The sequence below is a fragment of the Fistularia commersonii genome, chromosome 6 (assembly GCF_037954325.1).
Source record: "Fistularia commersonii isolate RoL2024-O1a breed Wild chromosome 6, RoL_Fcom_v1.0, whole genome shotgun sequence".
NCBI lineage: Eukaryota > Metazoa > Chordata > Actinopteri > Syngnathiformes > Fistulariidae > Fistularia > Fistularia commersonii.
Window position 1 is genome coordinate 683523 of NC_141289.1, and position 20022 is coordinate 703544.

General features: G+C 44.4%; 1 protein-coding gene across 3 annotated transcripts; it reads left to right on the forward strand.

Annotated features, from left to right (window-relative positions):
• The first annotated feature begins 1485 nt into the window (after positions 1 to 1485).
• Positions 1486 to 20007, forward strand: LOC147233101 (interleukin-1 receptor-like 2). Of its 3 annotated transcripts, XM_086147629.1 has the most exons (13): positions 1486 to 1650; positions 3313 to 3380; positions 13108 to 13182; positions 13690 to 13942; positions 14380 to 14566; positions 15244 to 15415; positions 15647 to 15709; positions 16049 to 16181; positions 16445 to 16599; positions 16722 to 16865; positions 17463 to 17630; positions 18708 to 18961; positions 19421 to 20007. In XM_086147629.1, exons 3-13 carry the CDS (start codon positions 13110 to 13112, stop codon positions 19706 to 19708), a joined length of 1890 nt encoding a protein of 629 aa, XP_086003755.1. In that variant the 5' UTR covers positions 1486 to 1650; positions 3313 to 3380; positions 13108 to 13109; the 3' UTR covers positions 19709 to 20007. The 3 variants fall into 3 exon arrangements, with proteins under 3 accessions (XP_086003755.1, XP_086003753.1, XP_086003754.1); XM_086147627.1 differs by lacking the exon at positions 3313 to 3380 and having other exon boundaries at positions 1487 to 1650; XM_086147628.1 differs by lacking the exons at positions 1486 to 1650; positions 3313 to 3380 and adding an exon at positions 7196 to 7460.
• The last annotated feature ends 15 nt before the right edge of the window (positions 20008 to 20022 follow it).

Consider the following 20022-nt stretch of genomic DNA (forward strand, 5'->3'; position numbering starts at 1 on the left):
TGATTCCTAATCCAGACCTCCATGGGTTGATACAATTGATTTCCATTGATCATTTTTGTGTGATTTTGTTGTCAGTACATTCAACTGTGTAAAGAGCAAAGTATTTCATAAGAATATTTCATTCATTTAGATCTAGGATGTGTTTTTTAAGTGTTCCCTTTTTTGAGCAGTGTATATATATATATATATATATATATTTATACATACATAAATAAAAAATAAACATACATATGGTCATGGCCAAAGGTTTTGAGAAAGACACTTTCACAAAGTCTGTTCCTCCAGGGTTTTCAGGTCTTTGCCAGATGTTTCTATGGTAGCGTCGTTCTCAAAACCTTTGTCCATGACTGAACTTATAAAATCAATTCTCACAGGTGAAAGATTAACATAAATTCAATAAACACATGTACATAGTGCACATACATGTGTACTTTATGTACATATATCTGGAGTAATAAATTAGATGAAAATGGAACTATCACAAAGCAACTATATTTTTTACCGACGAAAAAATAACAATAAAATGATTTGATAAATTGACCGAATTAAACTTAATTTATACTTAAGTATTTTTTTGTCAAGAATGTTATATTTTGAAATTATATATATATATATATGTTAAATTTTGAAATTATATATATATATATATATATATATATATATATATATAATTTCAAAATATAACATTCATGAAAAAGAAAGTTAAAATATTTCGTACTAATATACTAAATTATATTATATTCTAAAACCATTTTGTAAAAATAAATCAAAATGTGACCATTTATTTTATGTATGAAAAAGTGATTTAATAAAAGAAACATAAAATGAAATTAAAAAAACCTTACATTTATGCACTCAGAAAAATACCATCAATAAAAAGTAGCATATATATATTATATATATACATACGAAATATAAATACATTTTTTGAAATTATATATACATTTTTTGTATATATATATTTTTAACTATATATATATATATATATATATATACAATTTCAAAATATAACATATATTTTTATATATACCGTTTCAAAATATAACATTCATCAAAAAGAAATTAAAAATATTTTAGCACATATGCTAAATTTTATTTTACACTGAAACTATTTTGGAAAAATAAAATACAAACAATAAATCAAAATGGGACCATTTATTTCATGTTTGAAAAAGTGATTCAATTAAAGGAGAAATAAAAAAATCACTTCAATGCACTCAGAAAATTTTTTTACAAAAAAAAGCGTATGTGTATATATGTATATATATATATATATATGTATATAATATATTTATAATAAAAATTGACATTATTTTTTTCAATTCTGCACCCATATTAAAAAAAAAAAAATCAAAGAGCACTGATTGGCTCCTCGCACCTGTCAATCACGTCGGTCCCGCCCCTCTCCCGGAAGTTGCCCAACGCGCGTTGGGAAACGGCGTGTTTCGACAGACCCCCGCCTTCCCTTCCACCCCCGCACCCCACGCACACACGCTCGCGTCCGCCCGCAGGAAGTTGCAACACCGGACCGGAAGTAGGAGTCCGCCGAGGAGCCGCGGACGCTCCAGGTCGTCTCCCGTGCCGTGGACGCGTCCACGCGCCACTCGGATTTTATTTTGAAAAACCGGGGATGCGGGAATAGGACTACAGGTGAGCGCGTACGCGTGTCCGTGTCCGTGTCCGTGTGTGTGTGTGTGTGTGTGTGTGTCACCCCCACGGAGGGTCTTCCGTGACGTGGATTCAGATCGGCGTCATTCCACGCTCCTCGTCCTGGTCACAGTGGGGGGGATGTGCGTGAACCCCATTAGACGCGCACGAGCACACGCACGGTTGAAGCTGTTGTTTCTGAAAAAAAAAAAAAAAAAAATCACGTATGTTTTTATAGAGTTAATTGAATTTAATGATATAAATGTTTATATACATATATGTTATTAATATTATTATTAATAATATTGATTATTGATAATGATCATCCTCTGATTATGGAAATCCCTTCATACAGAAGATCAATTATATTTTAAATATATATATATGTAAACTTATAATTTTAGGAAAAGATAAGTTGTCGTCTTAATAGTCTTATTTTTATATTAGGTTCTATATATTTATATTTATCACAAATCACATATATTTGTTATGCTGTTTGATTAGTTATATATAGTTATATACATAGTTATATACATATTAAAAATAATATATATTCCTTGTTATTGTTTTGTTATGTACACATATTTTATATTTCATTTGATTTATATATATATTAATCAAATATTAGAACATAAAAAATACAATATAATACTGATTATAAAAATATTTTTGTATATATCAAATCAAATAAAAAATCCAAACATGTCAAGATGACAGATTTATATTTGTGATTTTTCTATTTCATGATAATTATATACACAAGGGTGTATTTGTAAATAAATAATCATGAACATTAAATCCTAAAATGTCATTTAAAATTTGTTTTTAGTATTTGTTATTGAATTTTTCTTCAAGTTAGACTGACACATGTAAACATATTTATATAAACATTTTAAATCATCATAAAAATTAAATAAACAGCAAAATGATATATAGATTTTTATATTCATTTTATATATTCTATATTTAGAAATATGAATATATCATTCAGTGTTTCTAGATCAATTTATTTCCCAAAATAGTGTTCTTACAAATATATAACATATATATGCACACAAATGAGCAACATATAGAACATAATATACGATCATTTATTAACGTATTTATGTATTAATGAATTTATGAATGTATTTTTTCTGTTTTTAAATTATATTTTATGATTTAATTAATGAATATATTTCGTATATTCATGTATGTCTCATTGGTGTGCATAGATACTGTTTATATATATTTGGAAGAACATTATATAAGAATAGGCATAAATAGATTCAATATGTTCTTATTTCTATATACATTATTTCAAATTAATACAAAACTATGTATATAATTTAGTAGATTTCATCATTTTGATTATTTAAAATGTTCAGAGAACTATATATATATATATATGTGTGTGTGTGTGTATATATATATATATACATATACATGGGTATATACAAACACACACACACACACACACACACACACACACATTACCACTGCAAACAAGAAGGGCATAAGAGCTGATCCCTGATGGAGTCCCACCTCCACACCTCAGCATTGTCTTGCAGCTAGCATACATGTCCTGCACCAGTCCAACATACCTCAACTTCATCCGTCTCTAGTTAAACCAGTTCTGCACACCCGTCCCTTATTCCTAAAAACAGGCATACCATACCTCTGCAGGTATAGCACCAGGACCAACTGCCTTTCCACTCTTCACCCTCTTCAATGCATCATCGGGGCTAAGTTTGGTAAGAGTGTTGTAATCAACGTCAGCAAAGTGCTGATGCTCAGAATTCTTTATCTAAAGAACCATAAGAGATAGCCCAGTAGACGTTGGACCTACCCCCACATTGTCATGGGTCAGCTTTCCAACGGCATCGCTCCTAAGGTTGTATGACTTTTGGTTGGAGAGTGAGGTGGAGCATGAGGGTTAGGGTTAGGGCTGGAGCAGGACTTCGGGTTACTGTTGGATTTAGGGTAAGGGTGTCGGGTTAGGGCTCTGGTGAATGTGAACTTTCCATTAGTTCCTGAACCACGAGCCAGCTTCGGGGGGCCATGGGCCAGTGTCTCCCTGAGCCGGTCCCAAGCCCAGATAAATGCAGAGGGTTGCGTCAGGAAGGGCATAAAACTTTTGCCAAAACCAAACATACGAATCAATCATAGTAACCTGATCATACCGGATCGGTCGAGGCCCCCATTGGTACCAATGACCTGAAGGGAACCAATGACGGAAACTAGGCGACTGTGGGTCAAAGAAGGAGAGGAGGAAGGCGTGTTCGGAAGCAGAGAGAAGAGGGGGGCAAGAGTCTGGAATTGGAGCTGCCAGGCAGGAGGTCTAGAAGAAGAGCAAAGAGATGATCGATGGACGTAGTGAGAGAGGATATGAAGGTAGTTGGTGTGAGAGAGGAGGATCCAGAGAATAGGGTTAGATGGAGAAGGTGGATTGGCTGTGGAAACCCTGAAGGGAAAAGCCAAAAGGAGAAGAAGAACTCGACGATTGACGATTGGTTTACTAAAAAAGAAAAATATGATTCATTAGGGTTGAGGTCAGGCCACTTCATACTGATGAATCTCTGCTACTTTGTGGTCTACAATAGTCATCTCTTCTACCCCTCTCTCTCTTTCATTCCCCTCCCCTCCACATTCATTAGCTCTTCAAAGTACTCTTTCCATCTTCCCAACACTCTTCTAGCATCCGTCAACACATTTCCCTCTCTGTCCTTAATCACCCGGACCTGTTGTTCATCCTTTCCATCTTTATCTCTCTGTTTTGCCAACCTGTATAGATCATTCTCACCCACCTTACTATCCAACCGAGCATACAAGTCATCATAAGCCCTTTGTTTTGCCTTTGCTACCTCTATCTTTACCATTCGCCGCACCTCCCTGAACTCCTGTCTGTTCTCTTCAGTCCTCTCAGTATCCCACTTCTTCTTCGCTAACCGCTTTCTCTGTATACACTCCTGCACTTCCTCATTCCACCACCAAGTCTCCTTATCTACTTTCCTTCCAGATGACACACCAAGTACTCTTCTACTTGTCTCCCTGATAACACTAGCTGTAGTTGTCCAATCATCTGGAAGCTCACCCTGACCACCCAGACCCTTTCTCAACTCCTCCCTGAAAACCATGCAACACTCCCCCCTTTTCAGTTTCCACCACTTTGTCCTCTGCTCTGCCTTTGTCCTCTTCATCTTCCTTGTCACCAGAGTCATCCTACAAACCAGCATCCTATGCTGTCTGGCTACACTCTCACCTACAACTACTTTGCAGTCACTGATCTCTTTCAGGTTACCTCGTCTATACAAGATGTAGTCTACCTGCGTGCTCCTACCTCCGCTCTTGTAAGTTACCCTATGTTCCTGCTTTTTCTGCAAAGAGTGCGTTCCTATCCTGCATACCAAACCTGCCTATCACTTCATCCCCTCTATTGCCTGCACCAACATGTCCACTGAGGTCTGCACCAATTAACACCGTCTCACCTCTGGGGATGTTCTGCATCACCTCATCTGACTCACTCCAGAAGTTCTCCTTGTCCTCAACCTCACATTGAGCATCACATCAATGAGTCTGAATGAGCTTCAGACTCATTGGTCTATGAGATGCTCTTTGCACCTCCAAAACATTCCTAACAAGCTCCTTCTTCAAGATACCTCCTCCTCTCTTTCCCCAGGGTACAAGAGTACAAGTTGAAACCTGCCCCTTACCTTCTGCCCCGCTACCTTTGCACCTGCTCTCCTGGACACCAGCATGTCCACCTTCTTTTTCTAAACGTCAACCAACTCTCTAGCTTTTCCCGTCATCGTCCCGTAGAAAACGGAATATTTTACATTAGAGCATCAATTAATTAAAAATCACATCAGTTCAAATATTTAAAAAAGAAACCCAGGATATTTTATACATTAAAATACATTCAAAGAAAAAAATAAAATCATAGAGAAAGAAATAAAAAACAGCGCAAATGTTTCTTAGGGATGAATATCATATATTAGCAACTACATTTAAACATATATATATATATATATATATATATATATATATATAAAATAGGTCTCATAGTTTATAGATTAATATAAATATTACTTATGTGTTCAACACAATATTCCAGAAGACAATTTAAAATACTGAAACTATATATAATGATGACGATAGAATTTATTATATTTAGTATATGGCAATATTTTCATTTGAAATAAAATATATAAATAATCGTATTTAATTTGATAAAAATATAAGTAAAGAGTTGGAAACATATTTAGATCTTTGCATTATTTAATATAGAATAAAATATCAAAAATGTCCTTGTGCATTGTAAAGATATAAAATAAATATATATATAAGAAATGGATAATGTACTCTTCAACAAATTATTACAACATGTATTATTACTAGAAATAAACGTATGAATAGAAAATGTAAATGATTGTAATGAAATCACAAAATTACAAATTGTAATGAATCCATATTGTATATTAATATTATTAAACAAATACATTTAATTATTCATATATATCAAATAAAATATATAGCATATATATGATGAAAAATTGACTCATTATTTCATTTATAGGTTAAAAAATACAAAATATACATGAATGACTCACCGTCAGGGAATCTATTTAAATTATTTTGTATTTTGACGTTAAATTGATTAATTCGTCAATCAACTGTATAAATAAGTAGATGTAAAAATATATCATGATGTTAAACAATGTGAAAATATGATCAATGTATATGTATTATATAATAAAATTATACATATATAATTTTTATATTATTTTATTTTAATATTACTATTATTATTAATATTACTGATTTTAATATTAGATATATATTTATACATAATGTATAAAAATAATAAAAATTAATATCAAAATATATAGTAACATCTGAGAATGAAACATATATTTCGATGTAAGATACAGTAAAATATGCGACTAATTTATTGAATATATGTGACAAAATATACTTCTATGCTTCTGATACAAATAAAAAAATCATTAAAAATACTGTATATCACTAGACGTGCAGAAATTGAACACAAAGCACATACATGCTAAAAATATATTCCCATATTTCACAAAAAATAAACCCTCCACTTCACACTCATGGAAGGGATGGAGTCTTCTGAACCCACTGGAGAACATGGAGAACCAACATGGACTTACGAGAACATGAACCTTTGCCACCAACGCTGTCCGTGAAGAAAAGACAGTGGGACGCAGCACCGCTAGCTAGCTAGCTAGCAGGCTAACTTGCTACTTCATGGAAAACCATGAAGAGATGGAGAAGTTGTTGTGGATGAGATGTGGTGATGGAGAACGCCGTCTGCGAGAAGGCAGGAGACGTTTACTGGACGGATGACGCGTCGGAAAAGACACAAAAAGTAGCTGTTAGCATTTAGCAACACATTGTAGCATGAAAAGATACTCCCATTACATGTCATTTTGACTCTTTTAAAAGCGGATGCCTCACTTTCCCATTCATTTTAACCAGAAATTAGTTTTCATAGACGAGCGAATGGAGTTCGCGGATGGAACGTGTTCATTTCCTGTTTACAAAAAAAAAAAGAAACTCGCCCGCCAGGAGGATGTAGCCCCTCCTCCTTCCCCCGCTGGTGAATCATGTCTCCAACGCGTGCTTGGTAATCTGGGTAAACTGGGAGGCGGCGGCAGCGGCGGGGGTTGGAGTCCAGCCGGCGTCTACGGCGCATGAGCGCATCGTGAAGTAAAAAGAAAAGAGTGAGAGCGGCGCGTGCGAGGCGGCCACCGCGGGAAGCCTCGTGCCGATTCCCGCCACATTCTTGGAGTCGCTGGTGGGGGCAGCAGGTAGGTCCTGCGGGGGGAACTTCTCGCGGGTTTGAGGGGTTATTACCATGTTATTACATGGTAATAACACTATTACTGTGTTATTACCATGTAATAACAAGAGTATGTTTACTGTAGTGTTAATACTGTCCGGCAGCAGTATTGTGTTCTCCAGAGCGGAGGAGACCGGGTTCCTGACAGGAACAGACACGTGGTGTTTGTTTTCACTGCTAGAGTGGAAGTTGCTGAGATAGGCTACATGAGGGCTCCATCTTCCTGCCCCTGCCTTCAGGTTCTCTGAAGGTTCCTGGGGGAAAGTTCTCAGCCTGTTCTCTTCTCGTCGTCCTGTTTGGCTTCGGTTTGCTCTCTGTTGTCCACCCTGGGTTCTCCTCATGTTCTCCATGTTCTCCTGCCTGGATACATCAGGTTTCTTGAAGTCTTCAAACTGTCCATAGTTGTGAATAAGAAGGTGAACGGCTGCATGATTGACAGTTGACTGGTCCATGTTAAGCCCCGCCCCCTCTCCCCAGCGGCAGCAGTGATTGGCTCCGCCCCTTGCGTGCAGACAAGGACGTCTGTTGACAGACTGGTTGTTTTGGTCCATAGGACCTTGTTGTAGAAGGTCCATGTGGAACCAGACGCCGCTCTGACAGGAAACAGCCGTCTCCGGTGTGACACATCCCATAATATCACCCCGTTAACCGGGTCCCATTGTTTTGTGGTGTGAGTCACCCCCCCCACAGATGGAGATGGGGGGGTTCCTCTGCCAGAAGTTCCTCATTTGGCCTCCAAGCAAAGAGATCCGTGCTGTGATTGGCTTAGCATTAGTAGCTTAGCATTTGACTGAGATGGTAAGGCTCTTCTCCATCAGGGGTGGAAGTTTTCCTGAGGAGAACTTTAGGAACACTTAGAACATTGAGAGGGAACGTTTTCCGGACTGTCCCGTCCCGTTTGGGTTCTAATTCCATGTAATTACTGGTGAACAGCTGTGAAGTCAAACTGGTTCCACGGGCCTGAAGAACCGACGTTCCTTCTCCGACTCGCAGAACCTCTCCTGCAGATAACTGCCTTCCAGCCGCCCGACACCACCCATGAGTCACTGAGCGGCGTAGAACCCTCGTAGAACCCTCGTAGAACCCTCGTAGAACCCTCGTAGAACCCTCGTAGAACCCTCGTAGAACCGCGGTTCCCCCGGTTCGCCCTTCAAAATAAAAGCACCCAAATGGAATTTTCCATCGCCGACATTTTTTTCCCTCTCCAAACCGCTGGTGTTTGACGGGTCAGCAGCAGCAGATGGTTGGGGGCGGAAGTCCATTAAAACCCCCCTTCATGCATACTACCCCCACGCATTTGCCCCCCCCCAACCTCCCCACAGGGGTTGTTTATGTGATTTGTCCTTCGCCTTGCACCCTGTGGCTGATGCAACCCTTTCCCCCGCAGACCAGACGGACGCCGTTCGCATGGCTTCATTGACGAGGGGGGGGGGGAGTTGCATCGCCACGGCGACAGCTACAAGGGCGAACCTTGAACAGTTTGTTCAGTTGTCTAAATTTGCTAACTGCCCCCGTGTCCTCTGGATGTTCTACGCTAGCCCTTGTGTCGCCTCTGCAAACATGCTCTGAGAACAAGCCCCGCCTCCTCCCCCCGTCACTGTCAACAAACCGGCTGACCCGTCATGGATGGCGTTGAACCCTCGCCGCTCAGACGGGTGACATTAGCTGAGCCTCGTGGCCTTTAGCGAGTTAGCATCCCTGTTTTTGGTTTTCGGCGTAGTTCCCCTTCTGGCCACCGGGGGCGCTAGGAAGCAGCGAGGAGAAGGCCTTCCTGAGGACGAGCGCTGGACGAAGAGGCGCCGCCGTGGATATAAAAAGAGCGGAGATGGCACTCCTTCGGTTTCCTGACGGGAAACACATTCGCCCCCGTGAGCCCCGTCCAATCGGACGTCTGGCTGCTCCCGTCCAAACAGGAAGTAGAGTTAGCAAAGCTAACACCTGTAGTCTGCAGCTCAAGAGGAGGCTGTTAGCAGCGCCGTTTTAAATGGCGGGCTAACCGTTAGCATCGTGCTAACGGAGACACGCCGTTCCGTTCCGGCGGCGCTGCAGGATTCGACTCGCCACGGGGAAAAAATGCCGCGAGACGGGTTTTTGTTGTGAAAATGGCCGCGGCGGCGGCGGCAGCGGCGTTCCCATGGAAACAGAGACTCCAGTCACGCTTCTTTGGAGGCCGGGTCACATGACCCGGGTAGGGCAGGACCAGGGCCAGGAACGTCAAGATCACCGGTTCCAAAACATTCACAGAGAACATGAGAACATGGAGGAGACACTTTTACAACATCTAGAAGGAACATCTAGAAGGAACATCTAGAAGGAACATGTAGAACCTAAAGTTTAGATAACTTAAGATGAGCTCAGGTAAGTGCAGATCAGACGGGTTAAGTGAAGATAAGTTAAGTTCAGGTGAGTTAAGGTAAATTAAGGATGACTTAAGATAAGTACAGGTGAGCTTAGATAGGTTGAGTTAAGTTAAGGAGTTAAGTAATAATAATAGTAATAATAGTAGTAAAAGTAATAATACAGTAATAAGAATAATACATTAAGCTACAATAAGGTGAGCTAAGTTAAATTAAATTAGTTGATTAAAAAAAGGATGAGTTTAGTTAAGATAAGTAAAAAATAAGTCGAGGAGTTACATAATAATAGTAGTAAAAGTAGTGATAAAGTAATAATAAATTAAAAATAATAATAATAATAAATTAAGCTACACTAAGGTGAGTTAAGCTACATTAAATTAGTTGAGTAAAAAAAGGATGAATTGAGTTAAGATAAGTGAAAATAAGTTGAGGAGTTAAGTAATAATGAATGAAAATAAGTTCTATTAAGGTGAGGTAAGATAAGTTGAGTAGAGATTAGTTAAGAAAGGTTAAGATGGGCTAAGGATGACTGAGGATAAATTAATGTAAGATAAGTTAAGATAAATTAAGTTCATGTGAGTTAATAAAAGTTGAGCTTTTATAAGTCAAGATAAGTTAAGACAAGCTGTGAAGACTTAAGTGAAGATAAATGCAACTGAAAGACATACAAGACCTTTTTCATATCGTGTGTGTGTGTATGAGTGTGTGTGTGTGTATGAGTGTGTGTGTGTGTGTATGAGTGTGTGTGTGTGTGTGTGTGTGAGTGTGTGTGTGTGATTCACGTGCCACATATCGTTGGTTTCTCTAAATTCAGCCTTCCTGTTTCCTACTGTTTGGTGAAGCCTTAACACACACACACACACACACACACACACACACACACACACACACACACACACACACACACACACACACACACACACACACACACACACACACACACACACACACACACACACACACACACACACACACACACACACACACACACACACACACACACACCAAGGTGCTGCAGAATGGAGGCATTTCGAAGTAAGGCGTCAGATTTTATCGTCACAGTCAATTCCTGAGGGTGAGATGTGGTTGACAGATTGTTGTCTTCCATCTCTGCGGTCTGACACGGCATCACACACACACACACACACACACACACACACACACACACACACACACACACACACACACACACACACACACACACACACACACACACATAGAATGTATCTTAACTCATCCTCTGGTCTTATGATAAGTGACCTCAACTTGTCTGACTTTTCTAAACCCATCTTAACTAATCCCATCTGTTTATCTTACAGTAACACGTCTTAACTTATCTTAACTCATCGGGACTCATATTGCATTAACTCATCTTAACTTACCGAAACTCGTCTTAACTCATCTGAAGTCACCTTAGTGCATCTCAAAGAAACTTAACTGACCTTAACTAACCTGAACTTATCCTGACTCAGTTAACTCATCTCAGCTCAAACTGCAACTGTTGTTGTTTTACAATGAACACAATTAATATTTATGTGAGATATCGTTTTATATATTATCTATTATATTATTATAAATAGTACTACAGATGCAGATGTTGCTTGAATGCTAATAGAGAAGAAAAAAGCATCCGACAGGGTGCCAAGAGAGGAGCTCTGGTATTGTCTGAGGAAGTCTGGAGTGGCAGAGAAGTACGTTAGACTGGTGCAGGACATGTATGCTCGCTGTGAGACACTGGTACGGTGTGCTGTAGGGGTAACAGAGAAGTTCAAGGTGGAGGTGGGACTCCATTAGGGATCAGCTCTGAGCCCCTTCTTGTTCACAATGGTGATGGACAGGCTGACAGATGAGGTTAGACAGGAATCCCCATGGACCATGATGTTTGCAGATGACATTGTGATCTGTAGTGAGAGCAGAGAACAGGTAGAGGAACATCTAGAGAGGTGGAGGTATGCTCTGGAAAGGAGAGGAATGAAAGTTAGTCGCAGCAAGACAGAATATATGTGAGTGAATGAGAGGAACTCGGGTGGAGCGGTGAGGCTACAGGGAGTGGAGATCAAGAAGCTGGAGGCTTTCAGGTACTTGGGGTCAACAGTCCAGAGCAATGGAGAGTGTGGAAAAGAGGTGAAGAGACGGTCCAAGCAGGTTGGAATGGGTGGAGAAAAGTGTCAGGGGTACCAAGAGATAGAAGAACATCAGCCAGAATAAAAGGAAAGGTGTACAAGACAGTGGCGAGACCAGCGATGATGTTTGGACTAGAAACTGTTCCAATGACCAAAAGACAGCAGGCAGAACTAGAGGTTGCAGAGATGAAGATGTTGAGGTTCTCTTTGGGAGTGACCAGGATGGAGAGGATCAGGAATGAGTCTATCAGAGGAACAGCACATGTTAGATGTTTTGGAGAGAAGGTCAGAGAAGCCAGACTGAGATGGTTGGGTCATGGACAGAGGAGGGATGGAGAATATATTGGTAGACGGATGCTGGAATTGGAGCTGCCAGGCAAGAGGTCTGGAGGAAGACCAAAGAGAAGATTTATGGACGTAGTGAGAGAAGATATGAAGGTAGTTGGTGTGAGAGAGGAGGATCCAGAGAATAGGGTTAGATGGAGCAGGTGGACTCACTGTGGAGACACCTGAAGGGAAAGGCCGAAAGAAGACGATCTGTTATATTGTTATTATTATATTTTTCATTGTATTTTTAATATTGCAATATTTCACTTATTTTATGTCATTAAAATCACTGTTATTTTTATATTATTATTTTTATATCACTTAAGCCTGACTTTCGATTGAGGGCTGATAAAGGTTCATCGGCCCGGGGTGGAAACTATGACAACCCCTGCAATAACAACATCACATGGAGGACATCTGTTTTCTCACACACACACACACACACACACACACACACACACACACACACACACACACACACACACACACACACACACACACACACACACACACACACACAGGTCCGCCCTGATGACTCCAGTCACTTCTTGGAAAGAGCGCTGCTGGTTTTAACATGGAATGGTCCTGCAAGGAGGGGCGAGGTCATGTGACCCAGATTCTCACGGGTTTCCTCCAATGAGACATGAATCAGAAACAGGAAGTGGTTCTGGTCCAGCCGGAGATGTGAGACGCCCCGCAGCAAGATCTGGATGCTACTGAGAACTGAAAAAGGGGAAGCAATTCTGCTGTATCTTGCAGTTTTCTCCTGCTGACCATCTCCTAACCTTCTCCTGCTCCTGCTCCTCAGCCATGGACCTGCTCTGGACACCAGGGTTCCTCCTGCTGGCCGGCCTGCTGGGGACCTGCGGCTGCTCGGCACCAGGTGAGCTCCAGCTGCTTCTACCTGTGTCCGGTAGTCGTACCCAAGGGAAACAAGGCCAAAGGGGGGGGGGTCAGTCATCTCAGAGGTCCCAGACTGTGATTGGTGGGAAGTCACCGAGGGGCGTGGCCTTCAGTGGTGACAGTTGAGTCCCTGTCCGGTAGAACGTGAGGAGAACCCAAGCGGGAGAACAAGGAGAACCCACTTAGAGAAGCCTCCTCCTCCTCCTCTTTCTTCTGGACTCGTCACAGTGAACCTCCAGAGGAGATCAGCTTATTCATCAGGGTTTTGGTTACAGACCGACAGCCAATCAGATCAGATCAGATCAGCTGTGACCGCAGATGCGATTCCCCCCACGGCCAGCGGGGGGCGACAGAGCCTGAGCTTCAACTCGAGACGCATTAGCTTGGGGGATGCCTAAGGGGTGGTTAGGTCCCAAGAAGGGGGTGCAATGAGCATACATGTCTTCTCTGGCCTCTTGAAGGCTCACACGGTCCTGGTCTGTTCCAGAGAACTGCACCAACTTCAAGGTCACCTTCGAGCGGGTCTTCTCGGTGCCGGGGGAGGTGGCCATGCTGAACTGCACCCTGGCGACGGCATCGCTCTTCAACATCACCCACGACCCCTATCACATCGTCTGGCACCACCCGGCGACAGGCCAGGAGCTGAGCAACCGCACCGGGCAGGTCCTGGTTGTGGGGACAACCCTGTGGCTCCTCAACGTGACGTGGGAGAACATCGGGGAATACGTATGCGTGCTGAGGTACGACGGGAACCTGGGGAACAGCGAGGTCTTCCAGAACAGCAAGGATGCAGATCCGGTTTCTGTTTCTTTAGCATTCAACAAAGTGGTGCGGTAATCATAGCATCATTGGCTGGACACAAATTTAGACGGTCAAAGTGACCGAAAGGATTTGGGGATTTGGAGCCGACCCTTCCTTAGGTGCCTCGTTCGGCAGCCAGACAGAAATGTGGTCACGTGACTGTTCAGCTGTCCTCGCACTCTCAGACAGACATCGGAGTCTTCATTTGGCTTGTGCTGCCACCTAGCGGCCAACCACATGGAAGAACCACATGGTGAATGAACACGAGTGGTCATTGGGGAATTTTGATGTAAACCCTTCTGAACGGTACAAGTTTGGGTGTTTCTCGCCACCACGGCTCGCCTTGTCAATCATTCCGCTCTCTTCCTCCCCACAGAACGCCCTCCCAGTGCTTCTACCAGGCCACTGAGCTGGTGGTGGATCATCCGGCCAAGTGTGGGAGGCCACGGCTGAGTCACCAGTCACTGACCGGCGGCGTGACAGACAAACTGTCCTGCCCGCTGAGAACTTACATGTTCGAACTGGACGGCTACAACGTGGCCTACTCCATCCGCTGGTACAAGGTGAGGCGCCGGGGCGACCGCCTTGTTAGCAAGGGAACAGTGCATTCAAAAGCACATTCAGGAGCGCGGCATTAGAAAAGCAAAGGTCACGGGACCAAATGAATTCACGAGCACGGGTGGGGTTTCTGCAAGACGAGGGATTCTTCTCGTTCCCCGGTTGGAGTCTGAAGCAGAAAACCGCCACCTGTAAAACCTCATAATGAGGTCAACAAAGCCCCAGTGACGGAGGGGCCCCTGACGTGTCGCAACGCAGCCACATTGTGGGGCGAGAAAAATAAGAAAAACGACAGATCAGCGAACCAGCAGGATGTTTGCTTTTGCAACCTACACTCTGATGTTGCTCAAGTTCCCCAGTGTCAGCGATCACTGGGTTCCACTTGGGCTGTCACAAAGGCGTATGTCTCCGGCCCTGAGGTTCCACTCCAGGCCCTGATGGTATAATTGGACAAATGAAAGTCCAGGTCCGTTGGACATTCCCCTGGGTAATCTGTTCCCAGAGGCTCAGACCCAGGAGAGCCTGGGGTTCCTTCGTCTTCATGCCCCCGTGCTGCGCTCGCCTCGCAGATACTGTTCGTAACTCCGATCGGAAAGGGACACCCGCAGCTCGCTGAGGTCTATGTAGTCCGCTGAAATTGTCCTGATCCTGATCGAGATGTTCTAACCCCAAATTTCTCCAGGGCTGTGAGCTCATTGAGAACAGGCCGGGCCGCGTCACCTACAAGAGCATGGGGAGGCTGATGATCAACAGTGTGGATGGTGCTGACGACGGCAACTACACCTGCACCCTCAACTTCACACTGGACGGTGTCCAAGGGTCCGTGTCGGAGACGCTCAATGCCTGGGTCAACGGTCAGTGCTGTTTCTTCTTCTAAGGTCACCAAAGCCAGCAGTCAGATGGGTGGTAAATACCTGTAGCTTTTAGGGTGTCTGTTCTTTGGGGCGTCCCTTGGTTCGTTCCCCGACATCTCTTGCCTTTATGCCTAAGTGTCCTCAGGAAGACACCCCCGGTGGCCTGGTGAGCACCTTGCACGGCAGCTCTGCCGCTATCAGTGTTGATTCAATTCATTATTTTTGTTACAGACGACTACTACCGGTTTCCGCAGATCCACAAACCGATCAATGACCCCAAGAAGGTCCAAATAGGTGAGCTCTGACCCGTGACACTCCCATAAAACACACAGCCAGGAAAGGTTCTTTTCTTTGTTTGCTGGACCCTCCAGACCTTCATCTGTACCTCTATTTCTAATTCAGCAACCAAACAGAAGACCATTACAGGGGCTGCTAACTCAAAAGGGCACCAGAATTTACCTGAACAGATAGAAGTATACGTGAATCTACTTCGCATTCGGAGTCCAAATACTAGGAGGCAGCAGAAGGTTCTCCTGGCTCAGCTGCTGTCTTCCAGCTCCCATCAACCGGGTCGTTCAGACACAAGTTTCTTCATCACTTTGTCGTTCTTTATAGTTGTCCGTGCCTCCCCAGGTGCCGTCCACAAAGAGAGCTGCCTGGTGTTCGTGCCGGGCGAGGGGATACCCTTCGTGGACATCGAGTGGCTGAACGACGAAGACTTTATCCGTGAAAAACCGCTGGAACGTGTCCACACCTCGGAAACACGGTAAGCACACATTAACTCCCTGCTCTTCAGCGAGCTGGCGGGACCCATACCTTGTGGCTAACTGAAGACGACTTAGGATAAGTTAAGACGATGACGAACGAGTTCTCGCCAGCACTCAACCACCCGAGGTTGTGACGCCAGCTGGGCTAATTTCCCCGCCAACAGAATGAACGTCCGAACCTTCACAGGATCTGCAAAGCCGTCGCTACAGAAGTAAAGGGCTAGCATTTCTTGACGCTAGCTGATGTCTGTGTCTCGAACAGATGCTGGACCGAGGACGTTCCCGACGAGGGCACGTGGTTCGAGAAGTTGCTGGTTTTTTCCGAAGTCTGGATAGAAGACCTGAACGTGAACTACACCTGTAGGGTCTACAGCGGAAAGGGCCACCCTTTGAGTTACTTCTCTCTGCAGCAAGGAGGTAAATGTTAGCTTTGTTGGCTAACATGCGAGCAAAGTGTCCGGACGTTCATGCATGCTACCGGTCTCCAGATGGTTGAGTTCTGTCCAACACTTCTGGCTCTAACTGCATGTTCTTCTCAGACCCCTGCCTCACTGTTCCCATTGGATCTGCCTTCGCCGTGCTGACGGTTCTTTTCATCGCCTGCGTCTCCGTCTACTACCTGTTCAAGATCGACATTGCGCTTTGGTTCAGGGAGTCCTTTCCTGCCCTCTACACCAACAAAGGTAAGGTTCCGCCGCCGCCGCGCACAGCGAAAGCCGCTAATGGCGCGATGAGACAGGTGGTATCACGCGCAAGAACGTCAGGAACACAAGAGTGCTACCTGGTGAGATGTGACCTGACGAGCGCCTCGAGGGGAAACACAGAAACCACAGGAAGGGTTTCAGGAAAAATGTCATCTGCTGATTGTGCAGCTGAACCATTAGATATTTAGGTCTTTACATTCGAAGTTCGTCCTGTTATGAAATCGCGGGCCGAGAACATCTGGTCAGAGATGGACGATTGGAAAGTGACGTCGTGACCTTGCTGAGGGATCGGCTGGCGTCTTGGCTCACCGTGTGGAACCTCAGAAAATCCTGCTCTGTTTGACAACAACAGCATGAGATTCTAAGGCGTAGCCTTAAAGCCCACCGTGGCGATGGGCTTCAGGGCAGCAGCTGATGTCGTTGTGAGACCACCTGAGTCTTTCTCAGGAGAAGAGAAATATTTGGACAGTCATGCGAGGAAGCAGCTTAAAGCCGACCAATTGGGTGACTGACAACTGACCTCGGCACCTGAGAACAAGCAGACCAAGTGACTTGTCTTCTCGCCTCTTCTCTCAGATCTGGATGGGAAGCTCTACGACGCCTACATAGCCTATCCTCAGTACACTGCATGGGGACACAGCCAGGAGATGGAGACCTTCGTCTTCCATACGTTGCCCCAAGTGCTAGAAAAGGCCTGCGGCTACCGGCTCTTCATCAAGGACCGGGACACTCTCCCCGGACATGGTAAGCCCCCCTCCACTACAGGCCAGGACAGGTATTGCACCATAGTCTCCAGCGCGAGTTGGAAACAAGAGGTTTTGGAAGGTGAGGTGGAGGTGATACCAATGTTCTGCTGTCATGCAGCCTCACGCCAGGAGGCAAGAGGTTTCAATGGAGTTTGGGATTCAGAGAATCTTCTTACACCTTCTGATCTGACCAGAGTCTCAAGTCCTTTGATTTGATCGTAACTCGGTCGGTTGACCGAGCCTCTTGTCGAACCACTTGGCAGCTCGCAGCCAACATGCCGAGGTGCAGGGGTTTGGACACTCACCTGCTTCCAATGCTGTATTCTTTCCGGGTTCTCCATGCCTGTTCTCTCCAGGTTCTCCAGTTTCCTTCCATAGTCCAAAAACAGTCAGAAGGTCAATCGAGGACTCTGAATTGTCCGTAGGTGTGAATGGTTGGAGGTTTCCATATGTAGCCCTTGACAGCTGATCTGTCCAGGTGAAACGCTGCCTCTCACGCCACATCAGCTAGGATTGGCTCAGGCTCCTCCCGAACCCTGTGCACAGGACAAGTCGTGGTTAAAGTAGTACATGTACATGCACTTCTCAGTTGAGTACTTCAGCAATACTACAACAGGATGTTTACTATGGCAACAACTAGCACTCTGGTCTCTGGTATATGGACCAATAGAAAGCTTTAGAATTGGAGGCTGTATCTCGGTCGATGAGGCGTCCCATCTATTGGAGGTTGCCGGTTCAATTCCCGGCTCCCTCTGTTTGTATGCTGAAGTGCCCTCAGGTAAGACCCTGAATCCGCAGTTTCTCCCGACGGTATGGTCGCATCGCCGTGTGTTTGTGTGTGTGTACGAGTGAACGCTATCTAGTGTTTGCTATCCGGGCTCTTGGAAGCCACACCATACGAGGTACCTTGCAATGTCAGAACATTATAGAGACCTTTGAAACGGCACAAGGAAAGGCTCAATTGTGGAGGCCCTCTACCAGAAGGACTTCAGACTTTATACATCTGTATGTTAACACTTTGGACTGTTTGCGCTTCCACCTCTCCGCCTAACTCACCTGCATCTGGTCCCTGCAGCCGTGGTGGACTCCGTGGAGGAGAACATCCAGAACAGCCGACGGCTGCTGCTGCTTTACACCGCGTCCACCTTCAACAAGAGATGCCACAAGAGCAGCCTGGACCATCAGAACAACAACAATAACAACAACAACGTCTGGGACTCCACTGACAACGGCGAGGACAAACCCAGCGGCGAAATGTGTCCGGACAGCGGGCAGGATCTGGAGTGTGTGTCGGCCATGCACAGGACATTGATGGAGGGGTCGCTCAAGGTGACAACTGGTGGTTAAGATACTACATGTACTTCTCAGTGGAGTACTTCTCAGTGGTACTACAGGATGTTTACTTTGGCAACAACTAGCACTCTGGTATCTGGTGCCTGGTATGTGGACCAATTGTAGGTTCTCCTGCTAACAGGAAGCTGTGCTCTTCCCCCCTTCCTAATAAACTGGAGATATTTGGGAAAGACTGGTACGGGTTTGGATCCTGGTCCGCCCGACTAGACGACAGTTCCTCCAAAGCTCCACCCGTGTTGCTGTTCTAGAAGGACAAATAAAAGGAACGTCTTCTGTTCCTCGTAGGGAAGAGCACAAGCACCTTCCCGCCTGTTTAGAGGAACAACAAGCTCCAGTGGTCATAGCTTAGATAGGTCTTTTTGGGTTCTTCTCAGTGGAGCAGATCCACAGCAGGACCGTCAGGGCCGGTTTTTACTCTTGGACCTTGTTTTCCAGGTGATCCTGGTGGAGATGGAGAGAATTGAGCCGGGGCAGCTGGAGTTCTTTCCCGAGTCGGTGCTTCACCTGAGGAGGAAGCAGGGCGCCGTCCGCTGGTGGAAGAACCAGGGAGCGTCGCCGAGGTGGAGAACGTGTCTGAGGCGGGCGGATGTCGAGAAGAGCGGCCATCAACCGGTGACGCCACAGTGTCCTTCCTCCAGGTTTTGGAAGGAGATTCGGTACCACATGCCGGTGAAGGGCAAACAGGAGGCGTACCCCGAGAAAACCAGCCTGCTGAACTTGTGACGGACGTCTGGTGCACGTGGAGAACCAGGGTTCCCGTGGGCGCGACTGACGTTTACCTTCAAAGGACCCTGAACGGGCGATGCAGACGTTCTCCTGCATGGGAGGTCCAGCTGAGGACCGGCCTGGAGATGACCTCTTCCTACCGTGTGACCTAAGACAGTGTGTACAAACTGGAGAACTTCTCATGATGCTAATTTCAAACCAGATCTGGAAACTCCAGGTTTTAGGACTTCTGGTTTGGAAAACTTGGTTTTGAGATCGAAAGTGTACAAATATAGTTGGATGTTGGAAAGAAGGTACATACGGTTCCTGTT

What these genes read in the sequence shown, in the direction of transcription:
- LOC147233101 (XM_086147629.1), top strand. Translation starts at nt 13,110, where the DNA reads ATGGACCTGCTCTGGACACCAGGGTTCCTCCTGCTGGCCGGCCTGCTG. An exon ending in ACTCCATCCGCTGGTACAAG is followed by an intron (nt 14,567 to 15,243) that starts GTGAGGCGCCGG and finishes AAATTTCTCCAG; the next exon opens with GGCTGTGAGCTCATTGAGAA. An exon ending in TGATGGAGGGGTCGCTCAAG is followed by an intron (nt 18,962 to 19,420) that starts GTGACAACTGGT and finishes CTTGTTTTCCAG; the next exon opens with GTGATCCTGGTGGAGATGGA.